Source organism: Bombina bombina, chromosome 6 (assembly GCF_027579735.1).
Source record: "Bombina bombina isolate aBomBom1 chromosome 6, aBomBom1.pri, whole genome shotgun sequence".
Taxonomy (NCBI): Eukaryota; Metazoa; Chordata; class Amphibia; order Anura; family Bombinatoridae; genus Bombina; species Bombina bombina.
Genome location: NC_069504.1, coordinates 665,527,003 through 665,551,422, shown reverse-complemented (window position 1 = coordinate 665,551,422; position 24,420 = coordinate 665,527,003). Strand labels below are relative to the sequence as shown.

Below are 24,420 nucleotides of genomic sequence, written 5' to 3'. Positions count from 1 at the left end.
CCCCCTACTCCGTCGCCACCTATAATAAATTTATTAACCCCTATCCTGCCCCCCTACACCGTCGCCACCTATAATAAATGTATTAACCCCTATCCTGCCCCTCCTACACCGCTGCCACTATAATAAAATTATTAACCCCTAAACCTAAGTCTAACCCTAACCCTAACACCCCCCTAACTTAAATATTAATTAAATACATCTAAATATTATAACTCTTATTAACTAAATTAATCCAATTTAAAACTAAATACTTACCTTTAAAATAAACCCTAATATAGCTACAATATAACTAATAATTATATTGTAGCTATTTTAGGATTTATTTTTATTTTACAGGCAAATATCAATTTATTTTAACTAGGTACAATAGCTATTAAATAGTTATTAACTATTTAATAGCTACCTAGTTAAAAGAAATACAAATTTACCTGTAAAATAAATCCTAACCTAAGTTACAATTAAACCTAACACTACACTATCATTAAATTAATTAAATAAATTAGCTACAAATAACTACAATTAAATACAATTAAATAAACTAACTAAAGTACAAAAATAAAAAAAACTAAGTTACAAAAATAAAAAGTTACAAACATTTAAAAAATATTACAACAATTTTAAGCTACTTACACCTAATCTAAGCCCCCTAATAAAATAACAAAGCCCCCCAAAATAAAAAAATGCCCTACCCTATTCTAAATTACGAAAGTTAACAGCTCTATTACCTTACCAGCCCTTAAAAGGGCCTTTTGCGGGGCATGCCCCAAAGTATTCAGCTCTTTTGCCTGTAAAAAAATATAGGATAGTAACAGCCAATAGAATGCGAGCTCAATATGATTGGCTGATTGGATCAGCCAATCGGATTGAACTTCAATCTGATTGGCTGATTCAATCAGCCAATCAGATTTTTCCTACCTTAATTCCGATTGGCTGATAGAATCCTATCAGCCAATCGGAATTCGAGGGACGCCATCTTGGATGACATCACTTAAAGGAACCGTCATTCGTCGGGAAGTCGTCGGTGGAAGAAGATGGCTCTGCGTCGGCTCGTCTGAAGATGGCTCCGCTCCGGATGGATGAAGATTGAAGGCGCTGCCTGGATGAAGACTTCAATCGGATGGAAGACCTCTTCAGCTCCCCTTGGATGATGACTTCAATCGGATGGAAGACTTCTTCAGCGCCCCTTGGATGATGACTTCAGCCGCTGCGAATGTCCTCTTCTGGTTGGCTGGCTGAAGACGGCTAATGGTAGGATGATCTTCAGGGGGGTAGTGTTAGGTTTATTTAAGGGGGGTTTGGGTTAGAGTAGGGGTGTGTGGGTGGTGGGTTTTAATGTTGGGGGGGTTGTATTTTTTTTTACAGGCAAAAGAGCTGAATACTTTGGGGCATGCCCCGCAAAAGGCCCTTTTAAGGGCTGGTAAGGTAATAGAGCTGTTAACTTTCGTAATTTAGAATAGGGTAGGGCATTTTTTTATTTTGGGGGGCTTTGTTATTTTATTAGGGGGCTTAGATTAGGTGTAAGTAGCTTAAAATTTTTGTAATATTTTTTAAATGTTTGTAACTTTTTATTTTTTATTTTTTGTAACTTAGTTTTTTTTATTTTTTGTACTTTAGTTAGTTTATTTAATTGTAGTTATTTGTAGCTAATTTATTGAATTAATTTAATGATAGTGATAGTGATAGTGTTTAATTGTAACTTAGGTTAGGATTTATTTTACAGGTAATTTTGTATTTCTTTTAGCTAGGTAGTTACTAAATAGTTAATAACTATTTAATAACTATTCTAACTAGCTAAAATAAATACAAAGTTACCTGTAAAATAAATATAAATCCTAAAATAGCTACAATGTAATTATTAATTACATTGTAGCTATCTTACGGCTAGATTTAGAGTTTTGTCGGTAACGACACGCGTAGCTAACGCCGGCTTTTTTCTGTCCGCACCTTTAAAATAACTCTGGTATTGAGAGTCCACAGAATCGCTGCGTTAGGCTCCAAAAAAGGAGCGTAGAGCATTTTTAACGCAACTGCAACTCTCGATACCAGAGTTGCTTACGGACGCGGCCAGCCTCAAAAACGGGCTTGTGCACTATTCCCCCATAGGAAACAATGGGGCAGTTTTGGCTGGAAAAAATCTGTATAGAATACAATAAAGAAGAAGGCGCCAACATAGTGTGAATCTGTATTGAAAGTTGTTCACTCCCCACACATAAATGGTACTTACGAGAAGTAAAGCACTTGAGAAGTGCTACAACGACTTTCTGGAGCATTAACAGCTGTCCAGGTAGCTGGTCTCTCGTCCTCAAAGTGAGCTCCTAGTACTGTGTACGGTCTGCAGCAATTTGCAGCTTGAACCCTATCACCTGCTCCTTTCTCTCGCTGTGTAATATGAGAGATGCCCAAACCAGGTGGGCTGGTAGCTATGATCGGATTTCAAGTGTTTGTTAAAATAACGATTCCTAAAACATATATCACTCAGCCGTGATCAGATATGGTTAAAAACAAATGTTTATTTCATAAACATATATCACAACGCGTTTCCCGGTCTACCTTGACCGCTTCCTCAGGTGAATAAACCATATCTAAACTGCACAGCTTTATATTTGCTAAACTCGGCGTTCAAGCCGAATTAGAGCGCATGCGTGAAGGAGTATACAATCCCCATAGTAAACAGGTGTGTGTATTACCCTTAGAACGATTGGTCATCGAAATGAAATAACAGACCAACCACAGAGTACTGTGGTGACACACCTCTAACGTATGTGTAAGTGTATAACCTTTAATTTCTGGTGTGCAGGTTTCTGCAAATAGCGTAATATCGTTTAAAAGACTGTTGATTATTAGTTATTCCATGATAATATACATAAAATTACCAAAAGTGGCTATTTGTGTCTTAGCGTTACTAGCGTTGCTAGGTTATTAATGCGTGCGTTCTAGCATCTCATGGGGATAGTACTCCTTCATGCATTTACAAAAATTACTGTACTATATATCAGAAACAATGATTCCTAACTCCATGGTCTAAAATATACAAAATCTAATGCTGTATAAAAATATATATGTATATATACAAAATAATATAATGATATAATAATAAAAAATAACAAAATATTACCCCTAATAACAAAGATAAAAAATGCGAATACTCCTAAACATAATGTAAATACCTATAAATAATGATGTTGCTCATTATATATACACAAAAATATTAGTCTATGTGTACTGTTGTTAATACAGATACCATCATGTAATATATACAAAATAATATAATGATATAATAATAAAAAATAATAAAATATTACCCCTAATAACAAAGATAAAAAATGCGAATACTCCTAAACATAATGTAAATACCTATAAATAATGATGTTGCTCATTATATATACACAAAATTATTAGTCTATGTGTACTGTTGTTAATACAGATACCATCATGTAATAACGCTGTCCCACTCAAATTCTATCTCTGGGGTTTCGTAGTGAGATCTATACTTGTAGATGGTATATTATAATGTATCTGTTCGAATTGTTCGTAGATCTCAATCGGTTTGTAAGAAAACTGTCTATGCAAAAGTACTTTTGTGATAAAAAAATCAACAATACAACACAATTGGCTATCATTACTGATGATATGCCAGAAAGACCAACAAATAGTATAGTATATCATGAACCAGAAGAGTTATGTAATGCATTATTTGATGACTATATCCATTCAAATTTAATGTTAAGATCTAATTTTAACCCGCCAGTGAACAGTCCATATATCTCTCTATTTCAAACTCTCGTTTTAGAGGAGTTCAGTGCACTAGAGAAGAAAGTGGGGAACTCCAATCTGAATTTATATGAGATTAAAGCCTTGTCAAGATTAGCCAAAAAAGACAACTTGGTGATTAGGCAGGCGGACAAAGGAGGAGGGGTGGTTTTGCAAAATATGTCAGATTATTTACAGGAAGCGAATAGGATCCTTTTAGATCAAAATTATTATAAAAAACTCACATTTAATCCTACTAAAACTTATATGATTCAGTTAATTAAAATGGTAGATAAAGGGTTTCTAGAGGGGATCTTAACAAAAAAGGAGAAAGAATATCTGGTCCCTATGTCACCCAATCTAGCATATTACTATCACCTCCCGAAAATACATAAGTGTACCAATAATCCACCGGGCAGGCCCATTATTTCGGGCATAGGGAGTTTGACCTGCAACTTATCTGAATATATTGATCAATTCTTAAAGAAAATAGTGAAGGGGCTTCCGTCATATATCAAAGACACCCCAGATCTAATAGCTAAGATATCAAAAATAGAAAAGGCAGGACGCAGACTTATCTGGTTCACTTGTGACGTGACAGCTCTCTATTCAAATATAGAACACCATCTGGGTATAGATGCTGTAGATGTTTTTTTGAAAAGAGATCAATTTTTACCCAGTAAACAGAGATTATTTTTGTTAGAAGCAATTTCATTTGTGTTGAAACATAATTATTTTGTTTATCAGGAACAATTTTTTCTGCAGATCAAAGGAACGGCCATGGGCACCAGATTTGCCCCCAGCTTTGCAAATTTATTTATGGGGGTGTTTGAAGAAAGATACATATATAGTTCCCCTCTGGGGGCGAATCTGGTGTTCTATGGCCGTTTTATAGATGACCTTATCTTTATCTGGGAAGGTTCAGAGGATAAGGCCCTAGACTTTATTAAATCATTGAATGAAAACAACATGGGACTTAAGTTTACTCATAATATTAATATAGATCGTATTGAATTTTTGGACTTGGTACTAAATTGGGACCAAGTAGGTCATATAGTGACCAAAACCCACTTTAAAACAGTGGATACAAATAGTTACTTGAATTATAAAAGCAATCATTATAAGGCATGGAAGAGAAATATTCCATACAATCAGTTTTCTAGAATTCGTAGAAATTGTACTAATTTAACTCTATATGACGAACAAGCAGGTATCCTAAAAAAGAGATTCTTTGAAAGGAATTATCCTGGGGACCTAATAGAGGAGAGCTATTTAAAGGCTAGAAATAAAGATAGATCTGAATTCTTCAAAACTACAAAAGAGAAGGAAAACTTAGAATGTAAAAATTTAGATGAGATAGACACGAATAAGAACAAAGTGAATAAAAATAACAATCTGAGATTTATAACTAAATATACCTCAAACCATGATAAAATTAAGAGAATTGTTCGCAAGCATTGGAACATTCTACTGAATGATCCGGTATTAAGGAACATTTTAGATGAAAACCCCACATGTACGTTTAAAAGAGCACCTACTCTAAAAAATAAACTTGCCCCTAGCAAAATAGTGATGAAGAAATTTGGAAAAAATGGTGAACATAAGACAAAAAATTGGCTGTCTAATAAGAAAGGGTTCTATAAATGTAATAGAGCTAACTGTGGGCTTTGTGATTTTACAAAGGGAGATAAGTATAAGTTCAGGTCTTTTTCTACGAAAGAAGAATTTGAGATAAAAACTTATTTTTCATGTGATTCCTCTTTCGTAATATACTTACTGGAATGCAAGTGTGGCTTACAATATATAGGGAGAACATCTAGACCCCTGAAAAAAAGATGGGGTGAACACATGAGAAATGTGAAAAAATCGTGTATTAAACATAGTGTCTCTAGACATGGAGTTTGTTGTCATGAGGGGCAGACAGATCTATATAGTATTTTTCCTATTGAACAAATCTCATCCAAATGGGGTAGAAATAGATTAATGGACTTAAGACAAAGAGAGACGTACTGGATTTGGAAATTAAAAACATTAAATCCATATGGTCTGAATGAGAATCTTGATATGGCGGCATTCAACTAGGTCATAGTCGTATTTAGTTATGAGTTAATAGGTTTTCTTTTTATCAGTAATTATTCCCTAGTAGTAGTTTTCCATTTAATAGACTCTGTTCAGATACATTATAATATACCATCTACAAGTATAGATCTCACTACGAAACCCCAGAGATAGAATTTGAGTGGGACAGCGTTATTACATGATGGTATCTGTATTAACAACAGTACACATAGACTAATATTTTTGTGTATATATAATGAGCAACATCATTATTTATAGGTATTTACATTATGTTTAGGAGTATTCGCATTTTTTATCTTTGTTATTAGGGGTAATATTTTATTATTTTTTATTATTATATCATTATATTATTTTGTATATATTACATGATGGTATCTGTATTAACAACAGTACACATAGACTAATATTTTTGTGTATATATAATGAGCAACATCATTATTTATAGGTATTTACATTATGTTTAGGAGTATTCGCATTTTTTATCTTTGTTATTAGGGGTAATATTTTGTTATTTTTTATTATTATATCATTATATTATTTTGTATATATACATATATATTTTTATACAGCATTAGATTTTGTATATTTTAGACCATGGAGTTAGGAATCATTGTTTCTGATATATAGTACAGTAATTTTTGTAAATGCATGAAGGAGTACTATCCCCATGAGATGCTAGAACGCACGCATTAATAACCTAGCAACGCTAGTAACGCTAAGACACAAATAGCCACTTTTGGTAATTTTATGTATATTATCATGGAATAACTAATAATCAACAGTCTTTTAAACGATATTACGCTATTTGCAGAAACCTGCACACCAGAAATTAAAGGTTATACACTTACACATACGTTAGAGGTGTGTCACCACAGTACTCTGTGGTTGGTCTGTTATTTCATTTCGATGACCAATCGTTCTAAGGGTAATACACACACCTGTTTACTATGGGGATTGTATACTCCTTCACGCATGCGCTCTAATTCGGCTTGAACGCCGAGTTTAGCAAATATAAAGCTGTGCAGTTTAGATATGGTTTATTCACCTGAGGAAGCGGTCAAGGTAGACCGGGAAACGCGTTGTGATATATGTTTATGAAATAAACATTTGTTTTTAACCATATCTGATCACGGCTGAGTGATATATGTTTTAGGAATCGTTATTTTAACAAACACTTGAAATCCGATCATAGCTACCAGCCCACCTGGTTTGGGCATCTCTCATATTACACAGCGAGAGAAAGGAGCAGGTGATAGGGTTCAAGCTGCAAATTGCTGCAGACCGTACACAGTACTAGGAGCTCACTTTGAGGACGAGAGACCAGCTACCTGGACAGCTGTTAATGCTCCAGAAAGTCGTTGTAGCACTTCTCAAGTGCTTTACTTCTCGTAAGTACCATTTATGTGTGGGGAGTGAACAGCTTTCAATACAGATTCATACTATGTTGGCGCCTTCTTCTTTATTGTATTCTATACAGATTTGCTACGTTTGAATTGCCTTCATTTTTGGAAGAAGTCTTATGCTGCCATACCATCAACTTTGGACTTTTTGGGTCACACACCTGATATCGGTTTGATTGACATTTATGTATATGAGTTTATCTCACACCACCCAGAGTGTGGGACATTTATTGTTGTGTTTTTGCACTTGTATTTGATTATTTATACATAACTATTCGCTCACATTTGTTTTATATATGTTTATGGGAACATATCTGATCTTTGTTGTTTTTGGGCGCTGCTGATTTATCACACTTTTTGTATTTATTGGCTGGAAAAAAACCTAACACCTGCAAAAAAGCCGCGTTCAGCTCCTAACGCAGCCCCTTTGTTTGCTATGGGGAAACACTTCCTACGTCTGCACCTAACACCCTAACATGAACCCCGAGCCTAAACACCCCTAACATTACACTTATTAACCCCTAATCTGCCGCCCCCGCTATCGCTGACCCCTGCATATTATTTTTAACCCCTAATCTGCCGCTCCGTAAACCGCTGCTACTTACATTATCCTTATGTACCCCTAATCTGCTGCCCCTAACACCGCCGACCCCTATATTATATTTATTAACCCCTAATCTGCCGCCCACAACGTCGCTCCCACCTGCCTACACTTATTAACCCCTAATCTGCCGAGCGGACCGCACCGCTACTATAATAAAGTTATTAACCCCTAATCCGCCTCACTAACCCTATAATAAATAGTATTAACCCCTAATCTGCCCTCCCTAACATCGCCGACACCTAACTTCAATTATTAACCCCTAATCTGCCGACCGGAGCTCACCGCTATTCTAATAAATGTATTAACCCCTAAAGCTAAGTCTAACCCTAACACTAACACCCCCCTAAGTTAAATATAATTTTAATCTAACGAAATTAATTAACTCTTATTAAATAAATTATTCCTATTTAAAGCTAAATACTTACCTGTAAAATAAATCCTAATATAGCTACAATATAAATTATAATTACATTGTAGCTATTTTAGGATTAATATTTATTTTACAGGCAACTTTGTAATTATTTTAACCAGGTACAATAGCTATTAAATAGTTAAGAACTATTTAATAGTTACCTAGTTAAAATAAGTACAAAATTACCTGTAAAATAAATCCTAACCTAAGTTACAATTAAACCTAACACTATACTATCATTAAATTAATTAAATAAAATACCTACAATTACCTACAATTAAACCTAACACTACACTATCAATACATTAATTAAATACAATATCTACAAATAACTACAATGAAATAAACTAACTAAAGTACAAAAAATAAAAAAGAACTAAGTTACAAAAAATAAAAAAATATTTACAAACATAAGAAAAATATTACAACAATTTTAAACTAATTACACCTACTCTAAGCCCCCTAATAAAATAACAAAGCCCCCCAAAATAAAAAAAATGCCCTACCCTATTCTAAATTACTAAAGGTCAAAGCTCTTTTACCTTACCCGCCCTGAACAGGGCCCTTTGCGGGGCATGCCCCAAGAAGTTCAGCTCTTTTGCCTGTAAAAACATACAATACCCCCCCCCCAACATTACAACCCACCACCCACATACCCCTAATCTAACCCAAACCCCCCTTAAATAAACCTAACACTAAGCCCCTGAAGATCATCCTACCTTGTCTTCACCTCACCAGGTATCACCGATCCGTCCTGGCTCCAAAATCTTCATCCACCCCAAGCGGGGGCTGGCGATCCATCATCCGGTGGCTGAAGAGGTCCAGAAGAGGCTCCAAAGTCTTCATCCTATCCGGGAAGAAGAGGCGATCCGGACCGGCAACCATCTTGATCCAAGCGGCATCTTCTATCTTCATCTGATGACGACCGGCTCCATCCTGAAGACCTCCACCGCGGACCCATCTTCATCCGGCGACGTCCAACTGAAGAATGACGGTTTCTTTAAGGGACGTCATCCAAGATGGCGTCCCTCGAATTCCGATTGGCTGATAGGATTCTATCAGCCAATCGGAATTAAGGTAGGAATATTCTGATTGGCTGATGGAATCAGCCAATCAGAATCAAGATCAATCCGATTGGCTGATCCAATCAGCCAATCAGATTGAGCTCGCATTCTATTGGCTGATCGGAACAGCCAATAGAATGCGAGCTCAATCTGATTGGCTGATTGGATCAGCCAATCGGATTGATCTTGATTCTGATTGGCTGATTCCATCAGCCAATCAGAATATTCCTACCTTAATTCCGATTGGCTGATAGAATCCTATCAGCCAATATTTATTATAGTGGCGGCGGGGTCCGGGAGCGGCGGTTTAGGGGTTAATCAGTTTATTAGAGTGGCGGTGGGCTCCGGGAGCGGCGGTTTAGGGGGTAATACATTTATTTAGTTGTGGTGGTGTAGGGGGGACAGATTAGGGGTGTTTAGACTCGGGGTACATGTTAGGGTGTTAGGTGCAGACATCTCCCATAGGAATCAATGGGATATCGGGCAGCAGCGAACATGAACTTTCACTATGGTCAGACTCCCATTGATTCCTATGGGATCCGCCGCCTCCAGGGCAGCGGATTGAAAACCAGGTACGCTGGGCCGGAAAAGTGCCGAGCGTACCTGCTAGTCATTTGATAACTAGCAAAAGTAGTCAGATTGTGCCGAACTTGCGTTCGGAATATCTGGAGTGACGTAAGAATCGATCTGTGTCGGACTGTGTCCGGCGGATCGAAGCTTACGTCACTATATTCTACTTTTGCCGGGCAGCAGGGCTTGATAACTAAGGCGAATCAGCCTCCCCACAAATACGCTGCGGAATTCCAGCTTATTTGAGGTTGACGGCTTGATAACTAGGGGCCATAGTCTGTTTGCATATGAGGTGGAGGACAACTTGTTAAAAAAAGGGAATTGTTACAATACAGAAAACAAAGTTTTACAAAAAATATGAAACATATACATTTCTTTAGGGGTTAGAATCTACCCATTTGCTCTTGTGTATTAGCCATATTATACTTGGGTGAGAAAGTAGCCAGTTTAAGCTTTTGCTAGTTGTTCAAAGTGTATTCTGGTTTCTCTTTAAAAGTTTCCAGGAAACTCAATTTTTTACTTTTCAAAGAGTACTTTGGAAAGTTCTAAGGGTTTTGAAGGAATAGGGCTACATGGATGAACTCTTATGGTTACCTATATCTAATGGTGCAAAGCCTAAACCCCCACATAAGTCAGGTCAATCTAATTTCACTAGGACTAGATAATTACCATGACGAAGTGCCTCCGGGCAGGAAACGCGTCGGACGTTTCATTCTTAGTGCTCCCTCCCGAGCATACTTGTACCATGCTTAATTTTGACTTTAAATAAAGTCGGTTTTTACTTGCAAACTAGGCGGCTGATGTGTCTTCCTTGCAGCAAACTAATTACACAGTATATATATATATATATATATATATATATATATATATATATATATATATATATATATATACGCAATATGATGGTAGAATACAAGAATACTACTATACTGAACACGATGATAAAAGCATATACTTGTACAGAACTGTTGTGAGGAATGACCCATACTGAAAGTTTCCATCATCTAAATCTCTGGTGCTGGTCATTACTCATAAGAATGCCAATATAGTAATATCCTTATTCAAACTAGCAGGCAACAGAGTATGTAGGTAGTGGATCCAATACGTCTCCCTTTGTCTTAATTTTTTCATGCGGTCTCCCCTATTTTTGTGCGGGGGAATAAACTCAAGAACAGTCCCTTGGTCTGAAAGGTTATGGCCTACAATTGTAATTAAACCCACTCACATTGTTTAATCTAAATCAAACAACAATGAATGCAAAATTAATTATTTAACAAATTGTTAGAGTGACTTAATAGTATATCTATATAATCTATTGGAATGCAGCTGTGGCCTCCAATATATAGGTAGTTCTAAAAGAATATATAAGACAAGACTTTTGGAACATATAAAAAACATTGAAACAGGTTTCAAAGGCCATAACCTTTCAGACCATTATAGCAAACATCATAACAAAAATCCTAAATGTCTAAAAGGGACTGTTCTTGAGTTTATTCCCCCGGACAAAAATGGGTGAGACCGCATGAAAAAATTAAGACAAAGGGAAACGTATTGGATCCACTACCTAAATACTCTGTCGCCTGCTAGTTTAAATAAGGATATTGATATAGTGGCATTCTTATGAGTAATGACAAGCACCAGAGATATAGATAATGGAAACTTTCAGTATGGGTCATTCCTAACAACAGTTCTGTACAAGTATATATTTTTATCATCGTGTTCAGTGTAGTAGTACTCTTGTATTCTACCATCATATTGCGTATATATATATATATATATATATATATATATAAAGTATAAACGATTCACTGTGTTGTCTGCGCTCCTCCCGCAGTCCTGTGTAGTGAACGGAGCCCGGCACAATGGAGAGTGGGTGGGGGACACACCCCTGTTGTAATCCAATCCGGTAGGCAGCCTCTTCAGGCGTGTCTGCCACACACGCCCCAAACAATAGTAGTAGTATGCAAGATGCAGAGATGGCGCTCTGATAGAAAGGAAAGTTATTATGAAAGCGCAATAGAAAGCGCTGTATATGCAATGAAGGATTCCAGGCAGCAAAGTAAAAAGTAAAAAACGAACTTTATTCCAAAAGCTTAAAAAGGACAAAACCAGGATGTCCTATACAGAGCCAGCAGTGACTCTAGCAATCAGGCAAGTGAGCAGATCCCCATGCAGACATGTTTCGTGCACCAGGTGCACTTGTTCACTGCTTACCTGGGGATCAGCTCATCCGCCCCTATAAGGCTGAACTAAATCATGACATCACCGTAATTAAATGAAAGGAAACTGCGGGTAATACCCTGCTTCAATTTGAATCTTGTCATCCACGACATGTCTTGAGGGGGATACCAAAAGGGGAATACATCCGCATTAAAAGAAACTGTTCTAAAGAAGGTGAATATCAGCGTCAGGCCAGTGAGGCTACAAATAGATTTAAACAGCGAGGGTATCGAGATGGTATTCTCCTTACAGCAAAAGAAGATGTGGATCAGATTCCCAGAGACCAGTTACTTCAATATAAGCCCAAAAGACACAAAGGTGACAAGGATGACATGAGTAAGATCAAGTTTATTACTACATATAGTGTAGAATACACTAAAATATATAATATAATCAAGGAATCTTTTCCCATTCTGTACTCTGATCCAATCATCAAAGAAATTCTTGATTCAGGATGTGTATTTATTCCTAAGAGAGCAAAAACTTGAGCCAACTATTTGTCGCCCTCAGATATAAAACCTACAAAAAACAAATGTTGGTTGAAACAGAAGAAGGGATGCTTCAAATATCGACGTCCCATATGTAAAACATGTAGTTTTATACATGAAGGCGATAAATTTGTATCCAGTGTAACCAGTATGGAGTATGACATTAGATTTTTCATCAATTGTGCTACCACACATGTCATCTATCTTCTTACTTGTGATCTCTGTAAAATTCAGTACACAGGGAAGACCAAAAGGTCCCTAAAAGATAGGTTTTTGCAACACCTTAGGTCTATTGAGGATGAAGATAGCGACACACCTGTGTCAAGACATTTCAAAACAAAACACAATTCAGATGTTTCTTCTCTCAAAATACAGGCAATTGATCATGTCACTAAATGGAAGAGAGGAGGCAATAGGGAAACACTGTTGAACAAGAAGGAGATTTTTTTGAATGTTTAGATTACAAACTAGTGAACCAGAAGGTCTAAATATCAGACGTGATCTAGATGTGTTTACTTAAGTCTATAACATGAACATAGGCCACAGAGAGTAATGTTTGCTTAAAAACTTAATCTTAAAGTTTATAAATTAAATTGACATTAAGAAGCTGCATTTATATATTGCTTTCACTTAGATTCTATCCTGTTTCTTTTTTAGTGATTATATGATAAGTTGCGCTCTTTTTATATTTAATTTGTGAATATTTTACATCATGTAGAAATCCTATGATTTTATTAAGCTGTAAATGTTTCCCTTAGAAAAATAGGGAGAGGATAAATATTAAGATGATTTTAGATTTTTTTCCACTGTCAATATGTATTTTTGAAAATGTTTGAAAATGTTGAAGATCTTGTTTACTTGTCCTGTGGATATTGGTATCCAATCAGGTACTTAATTACGGTGATGTCATGATTTAGTTCAGCCTTATAGGGGCGGATGAGCTGATCCCCAGGTAAGCAGAGAACAAGTGCACCTGGTGCACGAAACATGTCTGCATGGGGATCTGCTCACTTGCCTGATTGCTAGAGTCACTGCTGGCTCTGTATAGGACATCCTGGTTTTGTCCTTTTTAAGCTTTTGGAATAAAGTTCGTTTTTTACTTTTTACTTTGCTGCCTGGAATCCTTCATTGCATATACAGCGCTTTCTATTGCGCCTTCATAATAACTTTCCTTTCTATCAGAGCGCCATCTCTGCATCTTGCATACTATATATATTAGAACATATATATTTTATATATATGAAAGCTTTCGGAAGGTAATTATCTAGTCCTAGTGAAATTAGATTGACCTGACTTATGTGGGGGGTTAGGCTTTGCACCATTATATATAGGTAACCATAAGAGTTCATCCATGTAGCCCTATTCCTTCAAAACCCTTAGAACTTTCCAAAGTACTCTTTGAAAAGTAAAAAAATTGAGTTGTCTAGATGTTATTGAAAACTTTTAAAGGGAAACCAGCATACACTTTAAGCAACTAGCGAAAGCTTAAACTGGCTACTTTCTCACCCAAGTATAATATGGCTAATACACAAGAGCAAATGGGTAGATTCTAACCCCTAAAGAAATGTATATGTTTCATATTTTTTGTAAAACTTTGTTTTCTGTATTGTAACAATTCCCTTTTTTTTTTTAACAAGTTGTCCTCCACCACATATGCAAACAGACTATCTGTTTAGTCTAAACAAAATGATATGGATATATATCAGTCATTCTTTTTAGAACAATTAGCAATTTGTGTGTTGTAATGTTCAAGTGTATATTCTCTAAATTAAATGCTTGCTATTCTGTTGCAAACATACAATGCAGTTTTTAGATAACACTCACCACTCTCATTTGACGAACAATAACAAAGAGGCTTGACCACTTGCTCCAATCAGTGATCGAGCTAAATTTCAGTACACTCCGTCCCCAATTTATACTTCTACAAATGGGAGCTATTTTCGTTTATATGGCAAATAATGTTATGTGATTTTAATGAAACAATGATTGTGAATTTTGAGACATCCAACACCTGACATTTCTCTGACGGTTGGAGACTCTATTCTCAACACCTCACCCCAGGTCCACTGCCTTGGGGTCACACTAGACTCAGAACTCACATTCAACCCACATATACAAGCGCTTACCAAATCCTGCCATTCACACCTACGCAACATTTCCAGAATTCGTCCCTTCCTTACTCAAAAAACTACAAAAATACTTATTCATTCCCTCATTTTGTCACGCATTGATTATTGCAATCTACTCCTAAATGGCCTTCCAAAACACCACCTCTCCTCCATCCAATCTATTATGAATACTTCTGCTAGACTCATCCACCTAAGTCGATGATCTACATCAGCTGCTCCACTCTGCCAGTCTCTACACCGGCTCCCCATACACTCCAGAATACAATTTAAAGTATTAGCCTTAACCTACAAAGCACTCAACAGTCTAACTCCCAACTATATTTCCTCTCTCATCGTGAAATATTCCCCATCCCATCCTCTTCGATCAACCTCTGACTTACGTCTCTACACTCCTGTTATCTCTACATCCCACTCCCGCCTCCAAGACTTCGCACGTGCTGCTCCTGTCCTCTGGAACTCTCTACCCCACTCCATTAGACTGTCTCCAACCTTGTATAGCTTCAGACGATCCTTGAAAACCCACCTATTCAGAGAGGCTTACCATCTCTTCTCCTAACCAAACTAATACATGAACTGCCTGACTAACTGCTGCAACTACAACCGATGTAACAAGCTACCCCAACCTTATGTCTCTGCACCCTAAACCTATAGACTGGGAGCTCTCCGGAGCAGGGCCCTCTTCCTCCTGTACTATATTTGTTTTGTTTTGTTATGTTTTGTATTTTATCACAAATCTTTGTCATTGTATACCCCTATCACTGTACCCAGCGCTACGGAATTTGGCGGCGCTATACAAATAAATGATAATAATAATAATAATAATAATAATAGTCTAGTGCTGTGAAGGTCTCAACCTCTTGTTTTTGATATATATATATCTTTAGAATGTATATATGTGCTTATATGTGTATATACGTATGTATGTGTGCGCATGCATACTGTATATACACATATAAACACATAAATACATATGTATACACATATATAGACATACAGTATACATAAACATATTTAGACATATATGTATATATACATATATATAGATTGGAGCCCTCTCCAGTCAAACACTTTACCATATGCCATATCCATTTTAACCCTTTTACAATATTTTTTATTAATAATAATGCTATATTTTTTATCACAAAGTGTATGTATGTACAGTATATAAATATATATATATAGAGAGAGAGAGAGAGAGAGAGAGAGAGAGAGAGAAAATAACTTGCGTAAACCATTTACAAATCTAAACAAGTCAGAAGACTTGCTTTAAACCCAGAAACTCTCTGACTACACTGTTTCCAATGCAGCAAAGGAATCTGGGTAAGATATTGTTTAGATTTGTAAATGGTTTACACAATAAGTTATTTTCTCTATATTTTGTATTTAGTGGAGGATTTTAAACTCACTTTTCGCCTCCCCATAATTTTAATTGTTGTTAAAACTTAGCTTTAAATTTGTCTCCAAGAGATAAAAATACATGACGTTTCAGAACCGGACCCAGATCGGTGTGTTATAGCATAACGAATCCAAGACAGACAAACCCTCATTAAATCCATCTACCTTATAAACACATCCATAGCCAATATAGTACAGGAAAAACTAAATAAATTATTAAAATTGTTAAGTTAATACATTTTTACATCCTTGTACAGTCCTTTGTCCTCTGCCTCTAATCTTGTAACTGACATTTAATAAAAATGAGTGACATTTGTTTGTTAGATCATATCTAGATTTTTAGAAAAATTAGGTTTCAAATTTAAAAAAATAAAACATTTTGAATAAAAATATAAAAAGAATCATGCTTATTCAAACAACAAAAATACATAGCTATTTTATGATAACACTTAAATGACTCTCAGTTTAATTATTATGATACTTATTATTATTTCTAAAATAGTTTGTTTGTAAAATGTTCTCTGATGATTATAGATTTTTTTAAATTAATTTTCTTCAAATGCAAAGGGACATTTAACTCAAAATTGTTTTCCTTAAAATGTTTGATTATGCATTTTGTTAATAGCGCTGCGGAATCTGTTGGCGCTCTACAAATAACCGATAATAATAATAATAAAATAAATGCATTGTTAAAAAAAATAGATTTTCAGTGCTGAGCTATTTCACATCCCTGTGCTAGTGCTGTTTGGACCTCATTGCATTTATACATTAATATTTTTTTATCAGAAGACTAAGCACTTTTAGAATATATCTTTGGTTTGCAGAACTACCATAATATGGGAAAAATCACCTAATATGAAATGTGAAGAAAGTCTACATTTTTGTGTCCTTTTCTAAAACGTACAAAGTAAATAGTAGCACATTTTATGGCCCACATTTAGGATCTGTTTACCTACCAAAACACCAACTAGGTAGGATTTTATTCCAATAATATACCTATTCAGAAATTGTTCAATTTAAAGCTCTAAACTTACCTTCCGGACCACCACTAAGTCAACAAGGCCTGTTGATGACTGAATGAGAGACTCAACATCTTGGCTTTTGAGATCTTTAAGTGAGTGTCCATTGAGTGATAGAAGTTTATCCCCTGGTGCTAGACGCCTGTCTCTGAAATGATAGGCTTTATTATATTTCTAATTTTAGCTCTTGAGATTTATAGTTTATATTATATTTAATTTTAACTTAAAACAGATAAAACCTATAAAATGAAGGTTACTCAGAACATAAACATTATTATAAATACTATACCTTTGAGCTGCTCCTCCCTTGACTAGGTGACTGATGGTGAAGCCTTTGGGAAGTGTGCAGCTAACTGATTTTTGGATTTCTATGCCAAGTCCTTCCTTTCCAGTGGCTATACAGAGCCTCCAGATACTGGTGTCCTACATGATAAAATGGGGAGTAATTTACTATAAATATATAATTAAAAGTCATTAAATATCTCTACAAACCATGTCATGCAATGTTACAAAATGTCTGCTCACTTCATTTTAATATAACAGCCTTATGTGTATTATTAGGAGAACCTATTTGGGGTTATTGTTTGTGTGAGTGTGTAAAATTGGACTAAACACAAAAAAAAGCAAACAAATTAAGTAAAAATAGCATTTAGCTTCAGAACATGCCGAAACACTGGAAATTCAATTTGAATTACAGGTTTTACAATGCTTGTTGAGTCATTCTTGCTGGAAAGTGATGTGTTATAATCAAATGGCATTGTATGTTTAACGGACTCTGGGAAACCTCAAAATATAAGGCATAGTTAGCTGTACCTCTTTGATTCTTGAAAAGTCAAGCAGATAAACATTTGCATAGACAATGACTATCTGCATAAAACACAGGAACATCTGCTGTAAGCTGCTTAGCATCTGGATTGTGGCATCACTTTAATGCATGTGGAGTATTGTCAATATGGGTAGTATGAGCATTGCTCCACTATTGAAAATGCTTCACATAAATAATTTCTACCACTGTCTTATTTGCTATTATAATGTTATTTATTTTTTCATGCCCGTATAGGTTATTTAATAATTGTATGCAAATAAATGCAAAAAAAAAGCAAAACTTTGATAAGAAGAGTGAAATTATCGGTAGCACACTTTAAATATCAATATGTATTTACGTATAAAAATATAATAAAGCGCATATCTCCATAATTCCAACTATGCCTATGCCTAGGGCAGCACTAAATATTACCCATATCAATAAATTGAAAAATGTAATAAAACTTTTCTTTTCCCCATAAAGTAAAACATTTTTCATTTCATTTAATTTTTCAATGAGTTTAATGTATCTTTGTTTTTGTTCCTCTCTAGAGGCAATCTCAGATATAGGGCCGATTTAACAATGTGTGGGCAGACATGATCCACTGTAGCGGGTCATGTACGCCGCACATTGATACATGCCGACAGCATACACTGTCGGCATTTATCATTGCACAAGCATTTCCAGTGAAAAGCTTGTGCAATGGGGCCCCCTGCACATTTGTGGCCAATCGGCCGCTAGAAGGGGGTGCCAATCCACTCAATTGTATACGATCGGGCAGATTGCTGTCCGCCACCTCAGAGGTGGCAGACGAGTTAAGGAGCAGCGGTCTTAAGACCGCTGCTTCTTAACTCCTAATTCCGTGGAAACAAGTGCATTCTGGCCTTAATAAATCGGCCCCAAGCAGCACAAACTTTAAATGTAAATTTTATAGTGTAAGATTGAATTACCATGGCTTGATTTACAAGAAATCTGAAGGCAGGTAGAAGTATTAAAACAATTTTAACTTACAACTACAATAAAAGAGCAACTGCGCACAATACGCAAAATATTTTAATGGTAACCTGGCACTAAAATGGAGCTGTAAACTACTTTCAGCTGTCACCCGCTTTGGTGTATGCTGTGGGGTAGATTTATTAAGCAGCGGATGCTGCAATCTACCACTGAAGTTTCCTGCTCGCCGGAAACAGAAGTTAAGAAGCAGGAGATACGATAGCGATGACACCCCCTGCTAGCGGCTGATTGGCTGCGAATGTGCATGGGTGGCATTGCACAAGCATTTCACCAGAATTGCTTGTGCAATGTTAAATTCTGACAGCGTATGCTGTCGGCATTTAGTGATGTCGGGAGGACATGATTCGCTACAGCGAATTATGTCCACCTGCCATTTGGTAATTCGGCCCCTAAACAAGTACAGTGTCTTCAGGTATCTAAATTTCTTTTAAAATATATATTTCATTCAATATGTTTTAACTGTTCTTCAATGACAGATAGCTCAGCATGCTAATGCACTGTGGCTGAGCTCTGAAGCAACCCGAGGATTGCAGGTTTGATCCCAGGCAAGGTCCACTCAGCCTTTAATCCTTCCATAGTCGATAAAATGAGCAGTGTCTTGAGACCCTTACAGGTGATTAGCCGTGCTTTACAAGTACCCAATACTTGTACAAATTGGTGCCATGTTTGAGGTGTATTTTGCTACTGTATAATGATTTTGTACTGTTCATTATGTCATTATACATATGACAAAGAGCTTTGTAAATGTACCACAACCTATTCTAATATTATGCAGTGTCAAGACTAAAGTCCTAAACATGATCAGTATTTTTCAGTAGGAAATCCTGGTAGTTCTTGGTTTATAAAGGGTAATGTCATCTGTCATTTAGAGATTTTTATATATAAATAAAAACTAAATCATTAAAGGGACAGTCAAGTCCAAAAAAATCTTTCATGTTTCAAATAGGGCATGTAATTTTAAACAACTTTTCACTTTACTTTTATCACCAATTTTGCTTTGTTCTATTGGTATTCTTAGTTGAAAGCTAAACCTAGGACAGCTCATATGATAATTTCTAACCCATTGAAGGCCGCCTCTTATCACATGATTTTTTTATTTGCCTTTCACAACAGGGGAGAGCTAGTTCATGCCAGCCATATAGATAATATTGTGATCACGCCCGTGGCTTGTGGCAGACACTGCACTAATTGGCTAAAATGAAAGTCAATAGATAATAAATAAAATGTCATGTGATCAGGGGGCTTAGCTACAAGATAATTACAGAGGTAAAAAGTATATTAATATATCTGTGTTGGTTATGCAAAACTGGGGAATGGGTAATAAAGGCATTATCTATTTTTTTAAACAACAAAAATTCTGGTGTTGACTGTCCCTTTAACAGCATAATACAGTACTGCCAGATTTAACACTGGCTTAAAAGCCTCATACATCAAAAATAATTGTTATCACAAGTGACAACTAAAAGTGTAGGGAATAAAAAAGGCTAGCTGAAATAGAAGCTGAAATATTACAGCTCCAGGCATACAAATGCTAATAAATTGCAGGGCCTATCTCAGACAGAAAGCCTGGGTATAAAAACGTGTAGACCACATGTGCTGGCAGATGTTTGCTTATCTGTGGAAAAAGTTGCCTAGTTACTAGTTGAGGAGGGATGTTGTGTTGGGGCTTCCTTTCTGCTGGAATTGATAGTGTGGTTTGGCTTTGAGAAAAATACTTTTGTGGCGTGTTTTGGAGCACTGTGTTATTGGAAGGATTACTAAGAAGGTTTCTCTTGTAAACTGATGGAACAGGATTATTTCTCTGATGGGAACTTTTGTTATGTTGGTGAAATGACTGGTATAATAAGGAGACCTATCAATGGGGCATTATTTATGGGATACTAAGAGGACTGATTAATGTGGATGAAAAACTGAGATTTGCTATAGGGATTTACCACTGCTATTATAGTAGCATATTGTTAGAGTTATTGGATTTAAAGCTTGGGTGATGAAGAGGCTTATGAAACACAACTCTCATAATCATCTTTTATACTTTATGTTGTGCTAGTAGAAGTATTGTTTCTAAAGGTGCTAGATCTCTCATCACTGCCAGGCTGTGACCAAATATAAGCCAAGGTATTTTAAAGCAGGTCATTTCACTCATCCACCACTTTTGTTATATACCCATACCCAAAACTGACTAGTATAATGTACTAGTCTGATTTGCAAAAGCATTTCAAGTTTTTAACTCCCTTCTGTCTCTGCATTTTGTGAATTGATTATTATTAAATAGTACAAAATTAAAATGTGATAATAAAAAAAAGCTATTGAATTACAACTGTAAATATTGAATATCCTCTTATTGCTTATCGGCCTGTGTATTCAAAGCCATTTAAAATAACAGGCAGCCGCAGTTGATTACTTGTCATCACACATAAGCTGCACACAAAAAACACCCCAAACATCAACAATCACACAAAAACAGGCACCCACAGACATCAACAAGCACCATAAAAAGGAGCTGCTTCTTTGTGACTAATCCCTTCCCCCTTGGTTAGTCCACACCAGACAATATGCACTTATGCAGCCTTCCTATACAGATATAGTGACAAGTTGTTCTGTACTACCATATTGTGGTGGCCATCTTGAAAACCCTGCCACCATAAATGCAAATTCTTTGCAGTGAGTGGGGCACACAAAGGGGTCAGACATGATGCAGGTGGAGCCTAGGCACCCTTGTAGGAAAGCCACTACTAACTGAAGGGCCAGATGGAGACCCTAGATGTGTGGGTCTAGTCTACATTAAGACCTCTGAGATATCTGCAGTTATGCCTCTTTCCAAGTTGCAGGTCACGGGTAAAACCAAAATGACAGTTTACAGATGCAAGTAGAGGACAGGCAGTAGCTAGACACTAGGAGACAAGACACATACAAGCCCCATGAACAGTGCTATTTTGATATGAGCTGCAAAAATCTATGCAAAAACCTATGCATGCCTCTTATCTACACAGGTGTGAGGCTGTCTGAAGCTGTCACAGACCATTCCTGCACTTAATGCAAATTGGTGAGAAGAGACAGCTATGCAGGGAGCCATTTAGCAGCCTAAAGAGCCAACAATTGTGAAGAGGATCATTTTTTATGTAATGCTGAGGTGGGACTTGGCTCTAACCCAGTTCACAGAAATAGGTTGGTGACAGGACCCCCTGACCTGGCTCACATTCACAGCAACGCAGTGAGAATCAGGGGAGGGCTAGCCCTGCAAAAAAACATAAATAATAATGCTGGTAACTGGACAGGGCTAAGGCAACAAGCCCTGGCCCACAACTGGCCCCAGTCCACCAGGCAAATGCTCTGTATACACTATGCTCAGCCTCCAATGACACATCAGGAAAATCTTTAAAGCTCCTCATGGCCCTTAAAACTTGCAACTTCAGACCCCAGAAAGACATCCTTCTTAATTTCAATTTGCAAAATGTTATAATAATATATATTAATGTGTGGCTGTATATTGGCCACCATGAAAGAGTGTAACGCCAGTGTATACAATCTATTGATATTTTTTTCTGGGGTGTTCATCCAAAGCAAGATCTAAAACATGGTTGGTCAATATAAGGCTTTCCAAAGAGTTTTATCTAAACCTCAATTTAATACTATGGGCATTGTGATAATTCCAATATTTTAAAAAGGGATCCATTGCCAGTGAAATGTTATAGAGGGCTACAAGCAGTGTTTGAGGGCAGTCTCGCCAATGGGCATTTTACAACACTTCTCTGTGGGAGGCGATGCTTCTCTGACACTGGCAGAATTTTAAAAACAGCATTGCCACCTGAATTTAAGATCTAATGTAAAAGATCCCTTTAGACATTATTAATTGACAATACAGTTTTCATGTTTCAGCTGAAACTCAACCCTTTTGTTACAATACTAATAGTAAAACAAGGACATTAATAATAAAACTATAGGAGCTGTAGTTTTGTTGGTATATTATACATGTGTATAGAGTTTATTATATGTTTGTAATATATTAATTTTCCATAAAAGTCAGTAGCCATGTTTTTTGTTTAACTAAAGTGTGTGTTTTTAGGTTTGCTCTATGTAAAACGTGTTTTTTTTAAATTAATTGATGGCTTTTTAAAAATTATATTTTTTATAGACGGCATAAGTTAAAGGGACATTCAAGTCCAAAATAAACTTTCATGATTCAAATAGGGCACGTAATTATAAACAACTTTCAAATTTACTTTTATCACCAATTTTGCTTTGTTCTTTTGATATTCTTAGTTGAAAGCTAAACCTAGGTAGGCTCATGTGCTAATTTCTTAGACCTTGAAGTTCGCTTCTAAACTGAATGCATTTTGACAGTTTTTCACCACTAGAGGGCATTAGTTAATGTGTGTCATATAGATAACATTGAGCTCATGTACTGGAAGTTAGCTAGGGGTTAGCACTGATTGTCTAAAATGCATGTCTGTCAAAAGAGCTAAAATAAGGGGGCAGTCTGCAGAGGCTTAGATACAAGGTAATCAAAGAGGTAAAATGTGTATTATTATAACTGTGTTAGTTATGCAAAACTGGGGAATGGGCAATAAAGGGATTATCTATCTTTTTAAACAACAAAAATTCTGGTGTTGACTATCCCTTTAAGACTGTACTGGACATGTTTTACTTCTAATAATGCGGCTACAGTGTAACAAGCGTGTTAGTAATATAGAATATGTTTGTTACAGTGTGGTTGCAATATCAGAAGTAAAAAACAAGCTTTCAGTTATAACAATGTAATGTAATGTTTTACATAGGGCAAAGGTGAAAAAAATGCACTTTTGTAAAACGAAAATCAGTGGCTGTCTTCTATGGAATATCAATCTCTTGTGCATAAATTCTTCCTAAACAGAAAAAAAACACACCAAAAGTTAAAAACACATTTATTTAAAGGGACAGTCTATTTGATTTATTTTTTATTTTTTTAAAAGATAAATACCTGTATTACCCATTCACCAGTTTTGCATACCCAACCCTGCTATATTAATATACTTTTTACCTCTGTGGTTACCTTGTATCTAAGCCTCAGCAGACTACCTCCTTATCTCAATGCTATTTAAAAACTTGCATTTTAGCCAATTAGGGCTGCTTCATAAATAACTCCATTGGATTGAGCACAATTTTATCTATATAGTAGACATGAACTAGCACTGTCTGGCTGTGAAAAGCTGATACAATACATACAGGTGAAACTCGAAAAATTAGAATATCGTGCAAAAGTTAATTTATTTCACTAATGCAACTTAAAAAGTGAAACTAATATATGAGATAGACTCATTACATGCAAAGCAAGATAGTTCAAGCTGATTTGTCATAATTGTGATGATTATGGCTTACAGCTCATGAAAACCCCAAATCCACGATCTCAGAAAATTAGAATATTGGGAAAAGGTGCAATATTCTAGGCTCAAAGTGTCCCACTCTAATCAGCTAATTAAGCCATAACACATGCA

The 24,420-nt window shown here is 36.1% G+C and overlaps 1 protein-coding gene across 1 annotated transcript in view; it reads right to left on the bottom strand.

The window, feature by feature from the left end:
- IL16 (interleukin 16) overlaps positions 1-24,420 on the bottom strand; it is a 257,992-nt gene that overhangs the window by 127,032 nt on the left and 106,540 nt on the right. The window contains exons 4-5 of the mRNA XM_053717743.1: positions 17,420-17,553; positions 17,146-17,278 (exon numbers count right to left, since the gene is read on the bottom strand). Of these exons, the coding sequence (XP_053573718.1) occupies positions 17,146-17,278; positions 17,420-17,553 (267 nt within the window). The remainder of the gene's footprint in view (positions 1-17,145; positions 17,279-17,419; positions 17,554-24,420) is intronic.